The sequence below is a fragment of the Nyctereutes procyonoides genome, unplaced genomic scaffold (genome assembly GCF_905146905.1).
Source record: "Nyctereutes procyonoides isolate TBG_1078 unplaced genomic scaffold, NYPRO_anot_genome, whole genome shotgun sequence".
In the NCBI taxonomy this organism is placed as follows: Eukaryota; Metazoa; Chordata; class Mammalia; order Carnivora; family Canidae; genus Nyctereutes; species Nyctereutes procyonoides.
In genome coordinates, this window is record NW_026575035.1 from 14,884,894 (window position 1) to 14,904,716 (window position 19,823).

Consider the following 19,823-nt stretch of genomic DNA (forward strand, 5'->3'; position numbering starts at 1 on the left):
CACAGAAATTTAAAAGGCCCTTGTCTTTAAGAGCTTAGAGTTTCAGGAATTGGCCTTAGCATATGGCTATGTTCTCAGAGCGAAGTGCTTCCTGTTGGAGGGTTTCTGCCGAACCAGTATATTGGCCTCCACACCTACTATGTTGGATCCAGCAGGGTGCTGGTAAGACAGCAATTGGAAAAACTGATTTTGTCCATTTTTGTGGTTTCAATACTCCCACATGGCTGACTTCATGTGAGTAATATGAAGACTGTAAACAGAGTTGGGAGATGTGGGCAGTCTGCTGAGCTAGTACAAACTAAATGGAACCTAAGTCATGCAGATAAAAAGGAACTCTGTTGTCCTGCTCCCAGCAGGACTGACTGTGAACGCAGGACAAGAGTGCAGCCCTTTGGTCATCCCCTCAAAACACTGACAGTTCTTATTTTGGGAGGTCGTATCTTTTGTCTAATCTGGAATCCTACACCCAGAATGATGATTGAGTGAATATAAAACTTGATTATATTGTATGTCACCTATCTCAGTAAGACTATGTTTTATTAATGTTTTTTAGACTATGTTTTAATGCCTTATTTTAACTTCAAAGTCTCACATACGGGAAATGTTCAAAAAAATCTCTTAAACTGAACTAAACACAATATTTGGAGCATACAAATTAAGGGGTTCAATGTTCCTCAGCCACTTGTACCAAAACTCCTTTCTATCCAGAAAATTGTGTCATCTCTCCTATCTTGATTTCTAGTGCTAAATATTATACCATTCTCTATTTATGAACGTTGAATATTCATCTACGCTTCATTCTCTACATGTTTATTTACTCATCCAATATCTGTGTTTTCTTCAAAAGCCTGAATATTGCTTTTAAAATATACTTTATTGTCATGTATTTATTCATTAATTCAACAAATGTATATGGAACCTCTACTGTGCGCATAGCACTATGTTGGGTGCTTTGAAAATACAGAGATAAATAAGACAATGTGACAACTCCGATCTCCTGGGATTTCTTGGCTCTGCTATCTCCTGTGGGTTAGCTCCATCTTTAATGCGGTGGCCATGGCAGTCGCAGGCATCATATTCACATATATCTAGGGCCAGAAGAGAAGAGGTGATTAACCATTTTTTAGTTTGTTTGTTTTTCTTTCTTCACAAGAAAGAAACTTCTCTCAGATGTCCTCACAGACGGTTCCTCCATAGTGCTGACGAGGCCAATTCCCACACCCTATCTTTTTAATCAGTCAGAGGCCAGAGCAAGTGTGATTACTGTGATTGGTGCGTACGCAAACCTTGTTTTTCCTACCCTAAATAGTGCAGCTACAGTGACACCTTTGTCCTATATATCATGAGGAAGTTAATTTGAACTGACTTGGCTAAGTGAGGAGCTCTTGTGGAGTATTCTCTCCTCACATTGGTCAGTGAGAAGGAGGAAGGAGCAGTCCTAAGTTCAGGCAACAAGCATGGGCCCCAGTAATGGAAAAGGTCATCAGGAGAGAGTACCATATTGTACTCTATCTCCAGTGACAAAGTGCATGTCCACAAAAGTGTCCTTGTCATTACTACAGCGATGCATGGTTATTTTTAGTTCAGTACTGGTTAGATCCCATTCAGATACATCTCAGCACCGTCTGTGGGGTGGGAGAAATACTTGTGTTCAACTAGCAAGTTGAAGGGGAATTGAAACCATCCAAAGGTGTTTTCCAAGCCTGTATATTTATCAAAATCAGTATCTAGGTAAATGAAGACAGACCCAGTACTTTTAAGAAAATTATTTTGATGTCATTCTTACTGAATGACTTAACCCAGTATTTTTTTAAGATTTTTTTAAATTTATTCATGATAGACACAGAGAGAAAGGCACTGACATAGGCAGAGGGAGAAGCAGGCTTCCTGCAGGGAGCCTGATGCGTGACTTGATCCCAGGACCCCAGGATCACCACCTGAGCCAAAGGCAGACACTCAACCACTGAGCCACCCAGGTGCCCAAACTTTTAAAGGAAATTACTTTGATGGCATTCATATTGAGTGAGAAAATTAGATCGTTGTGATGGGTTCAGAATCCATCCACATTTTGTAGGGTTTTCGCTATAGCATGAAATGCTTTCTATCTGACCTGCTTCTTTGCCTCTGACTTCATGTAGTTCATATCAAAGTTGTGTGCTGAGCAGGTTTAATGCTAATGAGCACCACTATGGGAAATACTTGGTCATTTTCATGCATGCCACGTGCATTAATTTAATCAATGGCTTAATTCACCATGGGCTGAAATAAGGTCACTCAGTTTCTTCTCAGAAACTCAAGTGAGAGTAAATTAATGCCAGGCTAAACACCCTAGATAAACCAGTCCCATAATTTTCTGTAACAAGTAATAGAACTTTTTAATAAAAACATATGGGAAATAACCTGCCACCCTAGAGTTAACCCAAAAGAGAGTCCATTGTATTAGCACCGTGAGAGGAGAAATTCAGTACAACACCAAAAAAGAAGTAAGATAGATTTTTGTGGCTTCGTTCCTCTCGGGGACTTCATATAAGTTTCAAATTTCATTTTATGTCTATTTAAAAACATAAGCACTGAATCCTAAGCTCACAGTCCTCATCCTTATCCATTGGTAGCTGACTGGGAAAAAATAGAAAAAGCGTATTGAGCAGCTCCTGTGGACAATAGATCATTATTCCATAGTAACAATGGCAGCAGCACAGCAGCCCTTACCTTTTACCCAACATCAGCCCACCAAGTGCCCATCAGTTGACCCTTTTTAGGGAACAAAAATACAGAGACTACCTCTAAACTTAGGAAACTGAGAATAAGAGAGAGATGTGAGGGGTACGCCTGGGTGGCTCCATATAAATAGTTAAACATTTGCCTTCAGCTCAGGTTGTGATCTCAGGGTCCTGGGATCAGGGTCCCCCAGCTCAGCGGAGAGCCTGCTTTTTCTCTCTCCCCCAAAAGTGCTCTCTTGCTCTTTCTCTGTCAAATAATAAATAAAATCTTAAGAAAAAAGAAAAGAACTTAAAAAGAGAGAGAGAGAGATGCAAATTGGGAAGAAGAGTCCTATAGGTGTTAGCATTTCACTATGATAAGGGAGAAATCATTTCCCAGTAGTATTTGAGTTAGTTGAAAGTTCATATATAATCTATAGTCAAGTTTTGCTTTCTGGCATCTGCAGGATTAAAAAGAGCCTTTTAAGACAGCTGGCAACTTTGTGGACCTGACCTCAAACTATTTCATGTAAATTTTGCATTTTAACACTCCTTATTTCTTCTCTCTAGGAGTTTAGATTTGATCGTTTTGTAGAAGATGGTAAGAAGAAAACCACCTTTTTCAAAAAAGGAAAAAGGCTGAAGTATTACCTGTTGCCGTTTGGTATTGGAACCAGCAAATGTCCAGGCCGATTTTTAGCAGTTGCTGAAATAAAGCAATTGTTGGTTGTACTTTTAACTTATTTTGATTTAGAACTAATTGATGATAAACCTGTAATAGCAAACCGAAGCCGCCTTTTGCTTGGTGTTCAGCATCCAGCTTCTGATGTTTTCTTTAGGTACAAAGTAAAAACTTAAAGGAGCTAAAAAGAAAGAAAAGAAATCTATCCGAACTAACCTAAATATCCTCAGCTCATCTATTTGTTTTGAATTTCTGCAAATATAATTGTTTTATTTTTTTGTTTAAAAAGTGCCCACTTATATTTGACCTGTGATCAGTCCAGTTTGTACTTGGTCACAAAACTCATCATAAACTAAAATACGATGTCGACATGAAAATAGACATAAAAATCAGCATAATGATAAACTCAAAATAGCATTTTTATGTTTTTCTACATATTGTGATTTTCTCCTGTCATAGCAAATGTACCACAATAAATTTGGCACTGTGAGATTTTTTTTAAGTCACTCAGATTCTTCTCTAATATGTAAACCCACACTTTATGTACTAGTGGAAATTTGTGCTGGAGATGGACACAGTCTAACAAATTCAAAGTTCTCAGAGAAGAAGGAAATTAAATTTTCATGAGATAAACTGGATGAAAATGTTCCCTTCAAGTGTAATATCAATAATATCTACGTCGGCTAGGTACGCTTGCCTTAAATGAGTTTTGCAGTAGATTAAATGCTTCAACTTCACTTCAATATTTAATCATCCATAAATGTCCTTTATTACTTTGTATACTATAGCTCAATGCAACAAAATTTCTTGTCATGTAAGACCACTCATGTTAAGTTAGATACTGATAAGATTTAATGTATAAGAACACACAAAACCTATTATATTTTTAGCAATTGCTGGAGACATTAGTATTAGGTTTGTTGTTAAGAGCAAATGTTGAAATCATGACAGGATTGATGGTAGCATTTGATTTAAGTGTAAACTATGAGAGTTATGCCAGTATTGCAATGAACTCTTTCCTGAACGCTTCCATTTATATAAACTGAGAAACCAGATAGGGGTATTTGTTCTTGACACATCACCTTTTTGACTTAGAGTTTATCTGTATTCTTTTGAGTTACACCATTATGTAATGCCATATAATTTTATATGCCACAGTGCAGCATTGTGTCCACGATTCAGTGCTTTCTAATTTCAGGTTACTGGGTGGTGGTTTAGCATCTGACCTAAATGATGCTGCTGTATTTAACAGGAAAAGCAGATAATAAGATTCAGTTAATATGCATTGCATGGATTGGAACTTCTACTATTTCAGCTTCATGCTATTGTTTTTAAAAAGGAAACTGATTTTTAAAGTAACATATATAAAATACTTACAATATTTAATAATTAATAGATGTTCTAGCATTTATAGTCTCCTTCTTGAAATCCATGCTCTGAACATTTCTTAGTAAGGCTTTGCTGGGTTTTGATGGATTGGAGATGTCTTTATTTTCGCCCTTGTTCTTGAAAGATGTTTTTGCTGTGCATACAGACCTCTTTCCTCCCAGCACTCTGAAGATACTGTGTGTTCTTAAGGCTTCCACTGTTGCTATCAAGAGGCTAGCCCTTAGTTTAATTATTCAGAGGGCAGTCTACCTCTTCTCTCTGACGATGTCAACATGTTCTTTTTGTCTTTGATGTTCTTAGTCTCTATCATGCTTGCATGTCATGGTGCCTCTTGAGTCTGAAAATGTGTGTCTTTTAGGAAAGTAGGAAATATTCTTAACCATCACCTCTGAGTAATACCTCTCCCAGACTCCTTTAGATCCTCCCACTCTGCACGCCATGTTATTTGACCTTTCCTCCCCGGATTTTCTACTTCTAATTTACATCCTAGGGCATTTGTTTAGATCTCACTCTCAGTTTAGTCTCTGTACAGTGTACCTAATCTGCTCTTTATCTCATCCATGGAGTTTGTTTCTTTCTTCTTCTTCTATCTTTTTTAAATATCTGTTTGTTTATTTATTCATGGGAGACACAGACAGAGAGAGAGGCAGAGACACAGACAGAGGGAGAAGCAGGCTCCATGCAGGGAGCCCGATGCGGGACTTGATCCCGGGACTCCAGGATCACGCTCTGAGCCAAAGGCAGACGCTTTAACCACTGAGCCACTCAGGCGTCCCTCTTTTTTCTTTTTTTTTTAACTTCATGGGATTGAGTAATCATATCCCTTATACCTCTTAGTTCTTGGTACACAATTATGATTTGTCCAAGCAAGGCCTCTCTGACTTTATCTCCTTCTATCTTACCCCGAATCTTCACTATTATACTCCTCCCCATCATAAGCAAACATTCTAATGTTTTTGATATGTATCTTTTCATAACTAAATATTTTTATAAAACATATTACCTATGTGCATGTTAATGTACATAAACATACTTTCTATAGATGAGATCCTTCTTAATTTTCTTATTAAGCTCTGTGTTTTTAAAGATATATTCATATAACTTTATATATATATACACACACAAATATATACAGATGTATATTAATCTGTTGCTTCTGACACCTGTGTAGTATTCCGTAACATGCACCCACCATGATTTAATGATCTCTTCACCTTGGGATGGAAACTATATCCATTAGACCCTTAATTTGAGGGAGAGGCCAAAGCAAGAACTAAAAACTCTACCCCTACCTACCCTCCGACTGCTGTGTCCACCATCCACTACCCTGCGCTGCCGCAAACTCTGTTCCCAACCCTTGTGGTGTGCACACACACGTACACACATGCACACACACAGTTCACAACTGCCTTCATTCACCCTTTGTATGTGTGTATGTGTTACTAATTTGTTACTTTCTATCCTCAGGTCCTTACGACCCTCTCCCTTCTGTGGGTTGATTCTGAGCCAGAGTGCCAGCTGCCAACTTATCAGCTTTTGGTTTTTCTGATCCCACTGAATTTGCTAAGTTCGATGATTACATTTTCAGTTTGAGAATTCTCTTTTGTTCTTCATATCTTCCTGGTAATTTTTGATGTCTTTTCCCTTCATCATAGGCTCAATATCCTCTTTCATTTTTTAAAGTATATTAAGAAACCTGTTTTATATTATGTGTCTGACACTTCTAAATCATTAGTGTTTTGTGGGTCTGATTCTATAGTTTGTTTGTTTGTTTAACTCTTAGTACAGCATGCTTATTGAGCCCATATTCCTTGGAATTTTATCTCTGGAAGCATGTTTATTGAGCCCATATTCCTTGGAATTTTATCTTTGGAAATATTTTAAGTCCTGAGTTTAAAACTCACTCCTTCAGGGAGAAGTCGAGTTTCTTTTGTCTGACTGCTGATGTTATTATCAAACACAGTTCACTTTAAGTTTGCAGCTTGAGTATTTTGGGAGGGGATGAGGGATGGGAGATACATAAGTATTGTGTGTGGGTTCTAGCCTTGAATCAGCTACAAAGCTCCCTATGACTAGGAATAGACAGGAGAGACTTTCTGTTTTGTTTTTGTTTTCCTTCACCATCGCTGAGAGAGGCAAGTCTACTCACAGTTTTGCTCTGTGGAACAAGGTTTCTTTCTAGTTCCCCTACTAAGGAAATTCGCTTTGCAAGTTCTTGGCTTTGGGTGGCAGTCTTGGATTTCACACATACACACCCAGCTTGGAACCTAGGCTTTATCTTCTGCCTGCCACAAAGCATAGCCCCTTCTTTTTATACTAGGAGGACATCTAGCCCACCATATGACCTGAAGCAGAGACCTCCATATTCTTCTATTTGTCTCAGTAGTACACTTCTGCAATGGTATAGTAGAGAGAACACAGGAAATTATTCAGTTCTAATTTCTGCTTAACATATAATTAGAAGTGTGTATAGGAATGTAGAATACAAAGTAAGAATAAACAAAATGAGAAAATATTATATAAAAGGGATGGACAGTAGAAACAAAATAAGAGAGTCTTATTATAGGCTTACAGCTAGTCTTTAAAGTGTGTTTATGAGTAGAAAAAAATACCATGGATAAATAAGTTTAAAAACATGGATTCTAGCTATGATATGACTAGTTTGTTATCATCGACCAGTCATTTTGCCTGTCATTGCTCCAGTTCTTTATATGCAAAATAAAAATAATAAGGCTTTTTTGACTTGAGGGTTCATGATAAGGATTAAACATAGTAAGATGTGTGAATTTATTTTGAAAAGTGTAATGCAGTATGCAAACATGAAGTCGTAAAGGAGATAATTTAACAAAGTTGTGTCTTTTTAAGACTGTTCTTATGTATTTGTTAAAGGGAATACTTTTTTTAGTCATACATAGTTCATTATTCATTAATTCAATCAAACATTTATTAAGCATTGCCTCTGTTCTAGATATGTTGCTATGTACTGGATTACCCTTATTCAAGAACACACAATGTATTGGGGAAAACAACACATACACAACTAATTTAATGTATGTGTCCTTGTAAGAAATAAATTCATCTCTTTAAAACAGTTCTACAACTCTCATCTATCACTAGATCTAACTAACCTTACATCACTCATTCCAAAGTAGTGTTCTATAATGAGAAATTACTATGTACATAATTATACACAATAAAACATATACACTGGGTATTGTGATTATATGACAAAAATAGCCAAACCAAATCATTGAGACTCTAAAATGTTTTAAAGGGGATCCCTGGGTGGCTCAGCGGTTTAGCACCTGCTTTTGGCCCAGGGAATGATCCTGGAATCCCGGGATCGAGTCCCACGTCAGGCTCCCTGCATGGAGCCTACTTCTCCCTCTGCCTATGTCTCTGCCTCTCTCTCTCTCTCTGTCTCTCATGAATAAATAAATAAAATCTTAAAAAAAAATAAAATGTTTTAAAAACAATAGTTTACATATCATAAGAATCCATCTTTTCATTTTTACAGCCTCCCTTAAGTTTGAAATTAAAGGAAATGAATAATAATACTGTTTTATGTCAGTGACCAACAGTAATAAAGCATTCAGTTAGCAAAAACTAAATGCTCTGAGGATATTAAGAAAAAGCCTGTTTACCACTAAATAAGGCATGCTGCTAAGCAACCCTTATGGGAACATTTATTTGCCTTCTTTTGGCTTTCTTGGCACATGTAATTATATTTTCTCCATTTTATCATTAAGTGTGAGGTCACTAGTCTAAGGTAAAGGAGTTTCCATACCGAAAATCTACATAATTACTCCTGTTTATTTTCTCATAAAAAATAATTTGGGTAACACTTCTTGTAAGTGTCTTCTAATTTAACAGTGGAATCTTAAAACCAATTTCAAAGATCAAAGTACAAAAGTTATTCAGGTTTTGATCTTAGTATAAAATAATGTCAATAATTATAAAAGAATCATTATGCCCTTAGAATGAGCACTGTTTTTAACCTATTAAATTCACACTAAGGCAAACTATTATTTACTTGAACTGCATTATTAGGTATTCATATTCACATACTCAATTAAGAAAAAGTTAGCAAGCCAAGATTACATTCCCTGTAGCATTATTTTAAATTATAATGAGCAATCACATAAAACTCTCTACTATTTCTCTAAAGTAATTATTACTCAGTCTTCTTCATAGTGTTAATCTAAATCAGTGATCAATGATGTTTGGCCTTTTAGCTTAAATCTTTATTTTGTTTATAATACTTTTCTTGAATAAGATACATTTAATTTGTGAAAAACTCCATTGTACAATTTTAAATAGATAATTTGGCAATACTTATGTTTAAAAATATTTTTTAGTCAAAGGAGTGCTGTATATTCCAAAAAACTGTTGTTCTGAATTGTTTAATATTACCCTTTGATTCTAAAATGGTATTTATGTGGATTTATGAGGAAGCAAATCTTAAAAAGACATTAGGTAAGAAATGCAAATGCTTTGTAAATCTATTTAATTACCTTTTATTCACAACAATAATTCAATAAATCAACTTTTAAAGCACAGGTGAATGACTATATGTCCTTATTTCCCTACTAGGAGTATGTTCGGTAACAGATTTGGTTTCAAATAACAAGTTATTTGGAAATCATTTTGCTGTCTGAATATCCTCATATCCCTGTCTTCCCCCCACCTCAAACACACACATAGACACACACACACACACACACACACACACACACAATGTTCTTATTTTCTGATATTCTCCCTAAAAGTACATTTGTTGTTACATTCAAAGTATTTCTCAGTATATTTTAACTTAGCTATTTCATGTGGGAAATGATAAAAGCAGACCTAAGAAAGAGCAGGGACTGATAAGTTTTAATAAGTTTCTTTTAGCCAGGCTGACCTTGCCAGACCATAGTTCTTAATAATTGCAGTCATTCCATGGAGCGATGTAAAAGAACAACAAAAATGGAAGAGAGTGGTCTTTGTCTTCCATAGATCACTTATCAATATCATGAATGAAGCTGAATAATACTCGGACAGTATTTTATTTATTCATAAAGCTGAAATCCAAAACTGTAAATAAAGCAAGTACTACAATGGTGTTGATGAAGACTAGATGTGGCTCCTTCCGTAACTGTATATAACAGCGTTTCACTGGACACTTGGCCTAAGAAACACTCCCGTGAGTCATTAACATTTTACCGGTACTTGTCTTAGACTCTAAAGGTGTTCCTGTGTATTTCAACTAGTCAGTTCAGTGTTGTTTAACAACTAAGATAAATTATGTCAGTAAATGGGCAATCTGTGAAATAATCAGCTCTGCTTTCAATTCTATTCTAAAAACACTTAGTGAGTAAATAAAAATTGTATTTTTAATTGTCTGGAATTAGCCCTGATCATGTGAGTAATAATATGCATTTTCTATTCAGGATATGGCTGGATAGAAAAAAATGCTCAGTGGTTATGCTGGATAAGTTTAAGTGGGTTTGATATAGTTTATTGTTAATTATTATTATATTCTCAATTCCTAAACATATTCATTTTTATAAGGAGAGATATAATATATTACAGATGATACAGAAGTGTTTAGAGATACACTCATGAAGCATTTTTCTTATAACATTTTGTGCCTTTAGAAGAAACTAGAGTTAAAGGTAACTATAATCTAATAACAGGTATATAACAGGTAAAGGTATGAATGATTCATTATTTAGTCAAATTTAAACAGTTATAAAGTATGTATTAGTTTGAGATTTTTATTTATTTACAAGAGAACATTTAATCCATATAACATTTATTTCTAAGAACTAGCCATTATAGTTAACAAAAATGTCATTATTACCTGACAACACGAAATTTTAGTACATTCTTTTATCTTTTATGCTTAATGTTTAAATGAAATAGACCTTTATTTCACAAATTCTAAGAACCATCCAATATAGTTAAAGTTTTCCAAATGTCTTTGCCTTTTTATTTTTTAGCTAATTTTTTCTTAACCTTTTTAAATGGAATTTTAAAAAATATTTGAAATCACTTTTGAAACTTTTTAAATGAATCTTAAGTATACGGAAAATACTCTGTGTTTTGAAAATTAAGTATCCATTTTGTTAAACTTTTTATTTTGAACTAATTTTCGATTTACACAAAAGCTATGAAATAACATTCAATTCTACAGAAGAAAGTCCTCAGACTAAACAGTGTTTGCAAAAACCATAAGAGTGGTCCCAGGACTTAGCCAGTTGAAGACCTTACTTAGTTAATCCTTGAACTTTGGAGATGTTCATCCACAAAAACTACCCTGTAGGACAACCTACTGTAAACAAGGATTGAGTGGCAGAGATAATTTGATTATGTACGCCATGCAGATACTCTATAGTCCAAGTAAGTTTGGTTTTCAGAAAACATTTTTTTAATTTAAAAAAGAGCTTACTTTGATCAGTAATTCTAGATTTTATTTAATTTCACTCTCGAGAAAGTATTTAGTATTTCAGTATTTTAAAAGATATATATGCCTGATGCTTCACCAAAAAAAAAAAAAAAAAAAAAGTTACTCCCTGACCCTACTTCCTGGTATATGCAATATTCAGAAGATAGATTTCTTTTCCCCTTCCATGGCTCTTCATGTTTCTGTGGAGGCCTGGTTGGAAAATTGTTTCTTTTCGTGGATGTCTCAGATGGAGGGCACAGGCTCAGCCTGATATCAAAATTTTGACCATAGCTCTGCAGGGAAACTGTACATGGCAAATATAGTTGTACTTACTTAAATAGTCAGTGCATGATTTAATGTTTTAACCAGTTAGGTATACAATCTGAGTCTCTCCCATTATAATAAGGTATTATTTATCTTCTCCCTTTAAAGGAGAGATGAAGATATCTAACAAAGAAATCCTTATACCAAGTGTTTCAATAATTGCCAGAGCAGAATAAATGCATAAAATGAGCTTAGGCCATGAAGCATTTTTATGTTTAAATCTAAATTCTCATCTCTAAACATCTCTATTAACACAGCAGATTTGCGTTACAACCATCCTCCTAATAAAATGTGAAATCTTTAAGATTGTGAAGCATTTGTAAATAATGGATCCTTTAAATATCCCTGAACTTTATTCAAAAACTTATAAGGAGAAATAATAATTGCTTTATATAACCACTGATACCATTTTAGCATTTGATGAAGATGTTAATTTATGGTTGGTTAGCAGTTTATGGCTGTCATTAGTTTTTCAGTTTGGTCCACATTAGAAATCTATTTTTCTTTTTTATTTTAATCTGAGACAATTATATAAAGATATGGTTATGTTTTATCTAAAATGTATCATTCTACTATAGCATTTCAAATTATTCACAGATCATAGTTCTTATATGTGCATATATGAATTTAAAAATACAGCAATAAAATGCTTGAAACAGATCATAAATTTGCTTCATATTTTATTGCATCTCTGAATCAGGTTGAGAAGACAAGGGCAACTATGGTCTTTGGGAAAGAATTAACTCTTTCCCAAGCTGGAAAGGAGAATGATATCACAGTGTGCATAATTAAAGCTAACTCCCCATCAACGCATCCTGGAGGCTTACTTGTAAGATAGGCATGTCTATTTGATTATATGTGGAGGGGGGAGCTGCAAAATCCTCTTTCTCTTTGCAGTCTAACCTTTCCAGCCCAGTCATTTCTCATAAAGTTTCTAATCTGTTTTTCCATATTGCCCGAGTTAGGGGCACTATAGTGGAAGGGAAAGAAAAGTCACACACACGCACATGCACATGCACTCAAGGGTACCTGATAATTTTGTAATAGTCCAGAAATCTCCTGGATCATGTTAAGGCGAGTAATTTAGAATTGAACCCAAATTAAACCTCAGGAAAAGCGAGCAAAGAGTTTCCCTGCCTTGTTAGGAAGCGAAGGGCTCTTTGAGGTTTAAAAACGGGTCGTTTTCACAGAATTCCTGGGTTTAGTTAGCACGGCTGTGGGGTGCTCCTGACAAGCCTGGCATCTGGACGTGAGGCCACCTGCCTTGAGGGCGCAGGGGACACCTCGATCTTAGTGCCACCTCTAGAAAGAGAGTTTGAGGCAGGGCCCCTGAACTTCGCTTTTTGTGCGAAGAAACTTGGAGGTTGGCTTTTGCTCGGTCTGGAGGGGCTGGGAACCCAGTCTGGGGGAAGCACCGGGCGAAGGGGTGCTCCGCGGCTGCGGAGACCCAGTCCCTCCCAGGGCGCGGCGCGAGCAGGGCAGCGCGGTGGGCACCTGTGCTGTGCGCGCTCCGTCTGCACCCTCCCTTCTCCTACCCTCCCAAATCCCCAGTCCCCACTCCTGGCCTTGGGGAGAGACAGACACCCGGTTACTCAGCACAACCTTGGAACCCTGGTTCCAGTAATCACTCATCAGTGGATCAGAAGAGCCAGAGATCCTGCGGGAAGAAAAGGACGCTCACCCTGAGAGTTGTTTTTGCTCTTAAACTTAAGTCATTGTCTCCCGGTTCCCCCACCCCCGCTCCCCTCCTTCCGCCTCCTGTGCCCAATGTCTGATTTAAAAGGCCACATTTAAATCAACCTCCACGTCATTGGCTTGGCAGATCCAGGGGCATATCTGAGTTATAAGTGCCAACGCAGAGCGCGCAGGAGACGGGCTCATTTATTTTGCGCACACAACAAAAAAACTGTTAATTGATGTAAAGTTCCTTGGCACGTGGATAATTTAATCTGACCTGCATTTTAATTAAAAGAAAACTTATTTATGTTTCTGATGTTTACGTCTTGCAGTTTAATTTTGTTTGGTGGCGTTCTTGGTGCCCCCCCCCCCAGTACCACTCCCCCCACTGAAGCACAGCTTCATTACAGGTTTCGCTACAGAGGCTCGTGACCAGGATTCACCACCTCCTTCCTGCCTTCTATGAGCCCACTCGCGGGCTCTCCTCACTCGGGCGCTCCAGCCGGCAGAGCCGCCACAGTGTGCTGCGAGCCGGGAAGTGAACTCTCATCATTATTTTTCAAAGTCTGGGAAGTGTATTACCCTTTTTCCTAGTGGTAATTAGTTACCATAGCATCTAATACGTAAATGTGCCCAGAGCACACCATTAACAGTTAAACGGAGGATTCAATTTAACACATGATTATATCTTTCATAAGTCATTACATTGGAAAAGTCAGTGCCAGTCATGCTAGAGCAATCTCGGGGTCCGGGGCGCGTGGAAGGGTTCGGTTCCAGAATCCGAGACCAAGAGCGCGTGGAGAAGGGAACCCCGGGAGCCTGGGCCCTCCCCGGTGAGCTGTCGGCAGTTAGGATGGGCGGTGGGTGGGATAGAAGGGAAAAGAATTTAAGCTCAACACGGGATCTTGGGGGGATGCCCAGCTGCGGAGAGTGAAGACTGCGGCACGGAGTGCGCGCGCACTCGCACACACACACACACACACACACACACACACACACACACACACTCTGAAGATGGGGAGGGGAGGGGAGAGGAGGGTTAACCCGCCAGATCTTCGGAGATGATCATTTGGTGGTCCTGGAGGAGTCCACGGATGGCCCCGACGCCTCTGTAGGTGCCTAGTGTCCAGGTGGAGATGGGACCTAAGTAGGAATTAGAATGTAGAGAAGATAACCGAAATTAGAGAAAATTCGAGAAGGAAACCGGTGGAATAGGAGGCCAAGTGGGACCCAGGGTCCTCCCTCTGCCTCATATGCCTACTTTCTGTTCTCTGTGACAAAACCGGAGGAGCAGGATGCCTCCGGCAGGTGGCTCAGGACGGCGCCCAGAGGTGCGTGGGTGTGGAGCAGGCTCAGGGGCGGGCCAGGTGCCCGGCAGCCCGCGAGCCTCCAGGCGGGCCTGTCCTGTCCGCGCGGGCCCAAGACCACACGGCTGCCCCTCTACCCCGCCACTCGGTCCCCACGTGCTTGCTCCACGTGCTTGGGGCACAGGTGTGTGGGCCAACTTTCCAGAGGGGGCCCCAATTCAGGACTCAAGTCTCAAGAGAGGAAACGGCGCCGGCGGGGGGGGGGGGGGGGTTGGCCGGGTGGGGGAAGGACAGTTTCTCCAACCAAAGGTTCCCTTCTCTAAAAGCTGCTGCTGAAGAAACTTTGAGAAGTTTGAGGCCCCCATGGAGGGCCACCTAAATAAATCCCTGGAAGGAAACCCCTCTCTCCTTCCTTCCAGATGCCCTACCTTTATTCCTAGAACCAAACGCTGGCCAACTCCTGGACTTGGAAGGAGAATTGATCTGTCTGAAATTAACATGAAAATGGGTATTATTAACCCTGCTATTTTTTAATAATTGTGCATATTCGTCTGACATTTCAACTTCTTCTCAACATTGCTTCCCTTTCCCCAACCATTCCAAGTCTCTTTCTGGACTAAGACTGCAGATTGAATTATTAAAGAGCGAAAGAAGGATGAGCATTTCTTTTTCTCCTGAAGTTTAAGGTTTGTTATTTGCACATTTCCTAATAATAGTTGCACAGTACAGAGGTTACAGAGTAAGCATTTCAAGGAGGCCTTCTTAATGAGAAGTATTAAGCAGTAAACCTTGCAGCAAATGTATCCCCTATAATGTTAATATGCAAAAAGGAAAAAAATTCAACTGATGGTGGCTGTGGTTAATTCCTAATCAGAATGATGGACAGCAGGGCCAGAACAATACAAACTAATGGCTGTGTTGCTGATCACTTTACCCCTTGATTAAAGACACCCAATTATGGCGCAGAACAGTGTCGTAATTATGTTTCTTAATCACATCCAGGAGGTTTAATTGCCTTAACGATGTGTTTCATTAAATGAATTTAGGTATTATAGTCGACAGTTTTCATACACAGTTGTTTTCAAATTAACATAATATTAGACATCGTCATGGAAATTGTTTTAATAATCATAATTAGACGCACCCAGGCTTTGTCTGGTAAATGCTGAGAGACGGTCTCTTCCTGCCTGGGGGCTGCCCCAGTCTGTTCCCTCCCTCTACCCCCACTCCCTGACTGGGAGGGCTTCAGCTTCAAGGCCCTTCGCTGTTATGTTTTCTGAAAAGTTACAGGTTCTGATTAATCTTTTTTGATGGCAAGTGGAGCAGAAAATATCCTCCCTCACCCCCCACTAAGTTTGATGTCATTTAGGGATATCATTATGAGCTGAGGCTATGCAGACAAAAATGCATGTAGCTTTTTCCTGCCTACAGAGGAAACACCACCACCACCACCACCACCACCACCACCACTACCACCACAGTAAAAATCAAGCCTTCTATATTTGAAGACATTATTAAGGTTCAAATACAAGCCTACACAGACAATCCCATATAGACCCTAAAAATCTCATTAACAAGCAACACCAGTAAGTTCTGAAAATCTCTATGGGCATTGTTTTACACTTATAATTAAACCTGGTTGATTCTCCTGTTACCAAAAAAAAAAAAAAAAAAAAAAAAAAAAAAAAAGAAAATAAAAAAAAGTGGAAAGCCACAATAAAATCCATTCTCAGAGAATCCAAGTCCATCCCTTTTCCTTGGCTTTCAGGCAGTTGGAACTATCAATTTTGCTTAAAACTCTTTAAAAAAACTTTACCCTCTTCAGTGGGCCCTGGCATGGTTACCAATGCCATACAAGTGGGGAAAAAGAGTTCAAGGGACAGCACGGCCTTCAAGTTCATGCCAGCAGATAGGAACTCTGAATCTCCTCTGGGTCTCACCAGTGACCCCATTTATCTCTCCTCCAATGAACAGGCCCAGCCATCATCCTATTAACAAGTACACAAGTGAACTAGGGCTACTCTTAATTGTGTAACCCTGCCAAAACTTTAGTTTCACCTTCTCTGAAACTCCTTTCTTTTTTGTTACCTTTCAAGCAAAGAGTAACACAGAAGAGAGGTGATTGCTCCTTCCACAAAGCACAGCATAATAAAATGTTTGATCAAAATATTTTAATAAAGATTCTTTCTGACATAGATACACATACAAATGGTCGTACATAGCTGTCATAGTCTGATTGACCTATTTAATATATATATCATTCTTTACACATCCAAAACCCGCCAGTAGATCCATCATAGCTCCCAACTCGCCATCCAACCTGACAAACTGAATTTGTATTATCTGCAAGGATTGGAAAATAGCAGGACTCCATTTTTAAAAAAGGTTTTCTTGATTTTCATAGGATAGAAAGGCAGGCAAACAGCCATGCAAACTAAAACTGAAAGCTCACTTTGGGTAAATAGCTTCTTGCTCTTCCTTAGTTTTATTTTATTTCTTTTTAAATTTTATTATTTTTTTTTAGAAAAATAACAAAGGATTTCACACCATAGGCAAATCAAACCAGTCTTTTAACTTAAATAATTCTCCACAGTTAAAATAACTTATATATGTACATATACATTAAAAGCGATTAAATTAGACCTTTTAAAAATGCACAGCACAGCCTGGAAAAATATTTGCTTAGCATGTTCTTACTTATAGGATCTATTGCTGTGATGTCTTTCCCTTTTAGAATGCAAAGGAGTCCCCTTTCAAAAAAAGAGATCAATTCATTCATCAATTAAGAATACACCTTTCCTGTAATTTTTGGACTGAAGCAATTTATTAAAGCTCAATTTAAATACAGGGATGATGCAACTGAAAGTATCCAGGTGACCTTTGATAAACCTAAGCAGCTCAGATACATCAATATGTCTCTTCATACTTGTTGGCAAATAAACCTTTTAAACACTTGGCACACAGTATAAGTTAATCTATAAAACAGAATTTTAGAGGCATTAAAAAAATCTGCACATAAGACCCATGACCTTAACACATGATAAATACTGTTGATGTGGAAGGGTCATTGAAGAATAACAAATAAATACCATGAATTGTTAATACATCATCGCAGAGTGAAAAGTAACAAGGTGCACATAAATATTTTTAAATGCAATTCTTTCAGCCACAGTCAGTTTTTTTTTTTATATCACTCTTGCCAAAACTTTTGAGCATTTTCACAGGATTAAAGTTCAGAGACAATAAAAAATACAAGTCTTTTCATAGCAACGTGTCTCTTTCTGGTTTTTTTCCCCCACTTAAATAAGTCTACATTTCAAGTTTTTTTTTCTCCTGGCTCAGAATCAAAATTTATTTTCAAGTGCCCTTTCTGATTTGTCTGAATGAATATTCTGTCCCACAAGCCACCCAACCCCGGACTCCTCCTCTGCCCCTCAGCACTAGCCAAATCCACAATCATGAGTAGGATTAGTATTTTGCCATTGAATAAATAACGCTCCACGCTTAATAACCAAGCGACTACTTCCCAACTTATTTTTAAGCTTCCTCTCGGTCTGGGCTGCCACCGAAGTCGCCACTTTTATGAGAAAAAAAAAAAAAAGACCCCCCCATACTTCATCCCAACTCCACCTCCCTCCTCCCTCCCTCCCCACCCCGAAGACCGAGATTCAGGGGATGTCAAGGCTAAGAGTCCCGTTTGTCTCTGATACTGCTCCTCAGTTCTCGCCTCTGCTTTGTTAGCTTTGCAAGTGTTTCACAACTACGAGGGGACCAAAATAAAAGGGGGGGGCAGCTTTTCACTTTCCTCTAGCTTTTGGGTCGGTCTTGGGTTTCCCGGGGGGGGGGGGTTAAGGCTTCTCCGTGCACTGTTTGCAGAGGCTGGAGGAGACGCTGTTGAACAGGGCGCACTTCTCCGGGCAGGAGGCGGCCGGGGGCAGCCCGGCGCTGAACGGGTAGCCGGCGGCCTGCTCGTAGGCGCCGAGCGCCGGGTGCAGGGCAGCGGCCGCCGCCGCCGCCGCCGCGGAGCTGGGCAGGGAGGCGGCCGAGATGGCCTGGCCCTGGTTGAGGTAGGCGACGAGGCGCCGCATCTCCTCTAGGGCCTGCGCCTGCATGAGGATATAGTTCTTGGCGAGCAGCAGCGTGGCGATCTTGGAGAGCTTCCGCACCGAGGGGCTGTGCGCGTAGGGGATGACCGCGCGCAGCTCGTCCAGCGCGTCGTTCAGGTCGTGCATCCGCCGGCGCTCCCGGGCGTTGATGTTGAGCCGCAGCGCCTTCTGCTCTTTGGACTTCTTGCTGCCGCCGCCGCCGCCGCCGCCGCCGCCGCCGCCGCCGCTGCCCCCGCCGCCGCCGCCGGGGCCCCCCGGGGGGGCGCTGGCGCCGCCGTGGAGGTGGGCGTTGGAGCAGCCCTCGGCCGCCTTGCCGCCGCCGCCGCCGCCTCCCGCGCCCGGGGAGCCCCGCGGGTCGCCGCCTCCGGCCCGCAGCACCAGCTCGCAGCGGCCGTCGCTGTCGTCGTCGGGGCTCTGCTCGCCGCCACTGCTCTCGGCCACCGAGCCCCGGCCCGCGCTCTCGCCGTACTTGAGGCACAGGGCGGCCCCGGCCGGCAGGCTGCTCAGGCTGGGGTCGCCCCCAACGCCCGCAGAGCCCGCGAGCAGCCCGGGGACGCCCACCCCGCCGCCGCCGCCGCCGCCGCCGCCTCCCCCAGGCGGTGGCAGCAGCAGCCCTGCCCCCTCGGGGTCAGCCGGCTCGAAGCAGCCCAGGGGCGACGAGGACGACGACGCCGGGCGCTCCCGGGGCGGCGGCGCCAGGGACAGGTCCATGCCCGGGGGCGTGGAGCGGAAGGCCGCCTCCAAGCGCTTGGCGGTGGAGGCGCTCAGGCTCTTGTGCAGGAAGAGGTCGTCTTCGCCCGCGGCGGCCGCGCCGAGGTGCAGCCCGCGCTCCATGGTCCGGCGCCGGCGCGCAGCCCCAGCCCGCCGCCTCGGCTGCGGAGTCAGGCGGCGCCGCGGACGCGCCCGAGCCGGGCTCCCGGGCTGGTGCGCGCGTCGGGCCCGGAGCTGCTGGCAGCCCTCTCCCCTTCTTTTTCTTTTTCGCCTTCCCCCGCGCTCTCCGCCTCCTCTTCTTCTTCTTCTTCGTCTCCAGCCGATGGTGCTGGCTGCTGGGGCTCACCATGGGCCGCGGCCCCGCATGGTGGGAGGGTGGGCGCGGAGGGAGTGGAGCCGCCGCCGCCGCCGCCGCCGCCGCCGCCGCTCTGAGCCCAGCCCCGCGCCGCCTCTCCGCACCGTTTATCTTGCTTGGATTCACCTTCAAGAGATTTCCGG

The 19,823-nt window shown here is 41.0% G+C and overlaps 2 protein-coding genes across 2 annotated transcripts in view; one reads left to right on the forward strand and one right to left on the reverse strand.

Annotated features, from left to right (window-relative positions):
• LOC129505294 (cytochrome P450 7B1) overlaps positions 1-9,327 on the forward strand; it is a 176,828-nt gene extending 167,501 nt beyond the window's left edge. Inside the window, exon 6 of the mRNA XM_055318287.1 lies at positions 3,270-9,327. Coding sequence (XP_055174262.1) covers positions 3,270-3,557 — 288 coding nt within the window. The 3' untranslated portion in view covers positions 3,558-9,327. The remainder of the gene's footprint in view (positions 1-3,269) is intronic.
• Positions 9,328-18,139: 8,812 nt separating this feature from the next.
• BHLHE22 (basic helix-loop-helix family member e22) lies at positions 18,140-19,536 on the reverse strand. The gene has a single exon (XM_055318303.1). It carries the CDS (start codon positions 19,446-19,448, stop codon positions 18,357-18,359), a length of 1,092 nt encoding a protein of 363 aa, XP_055174278.1. The 5' UTR covers positions 19,449-19,536; the 3' UTR covers positions 18,140-18,356.
• Positions 19,537-19,823: the final 287 nt, after the last annotated feature.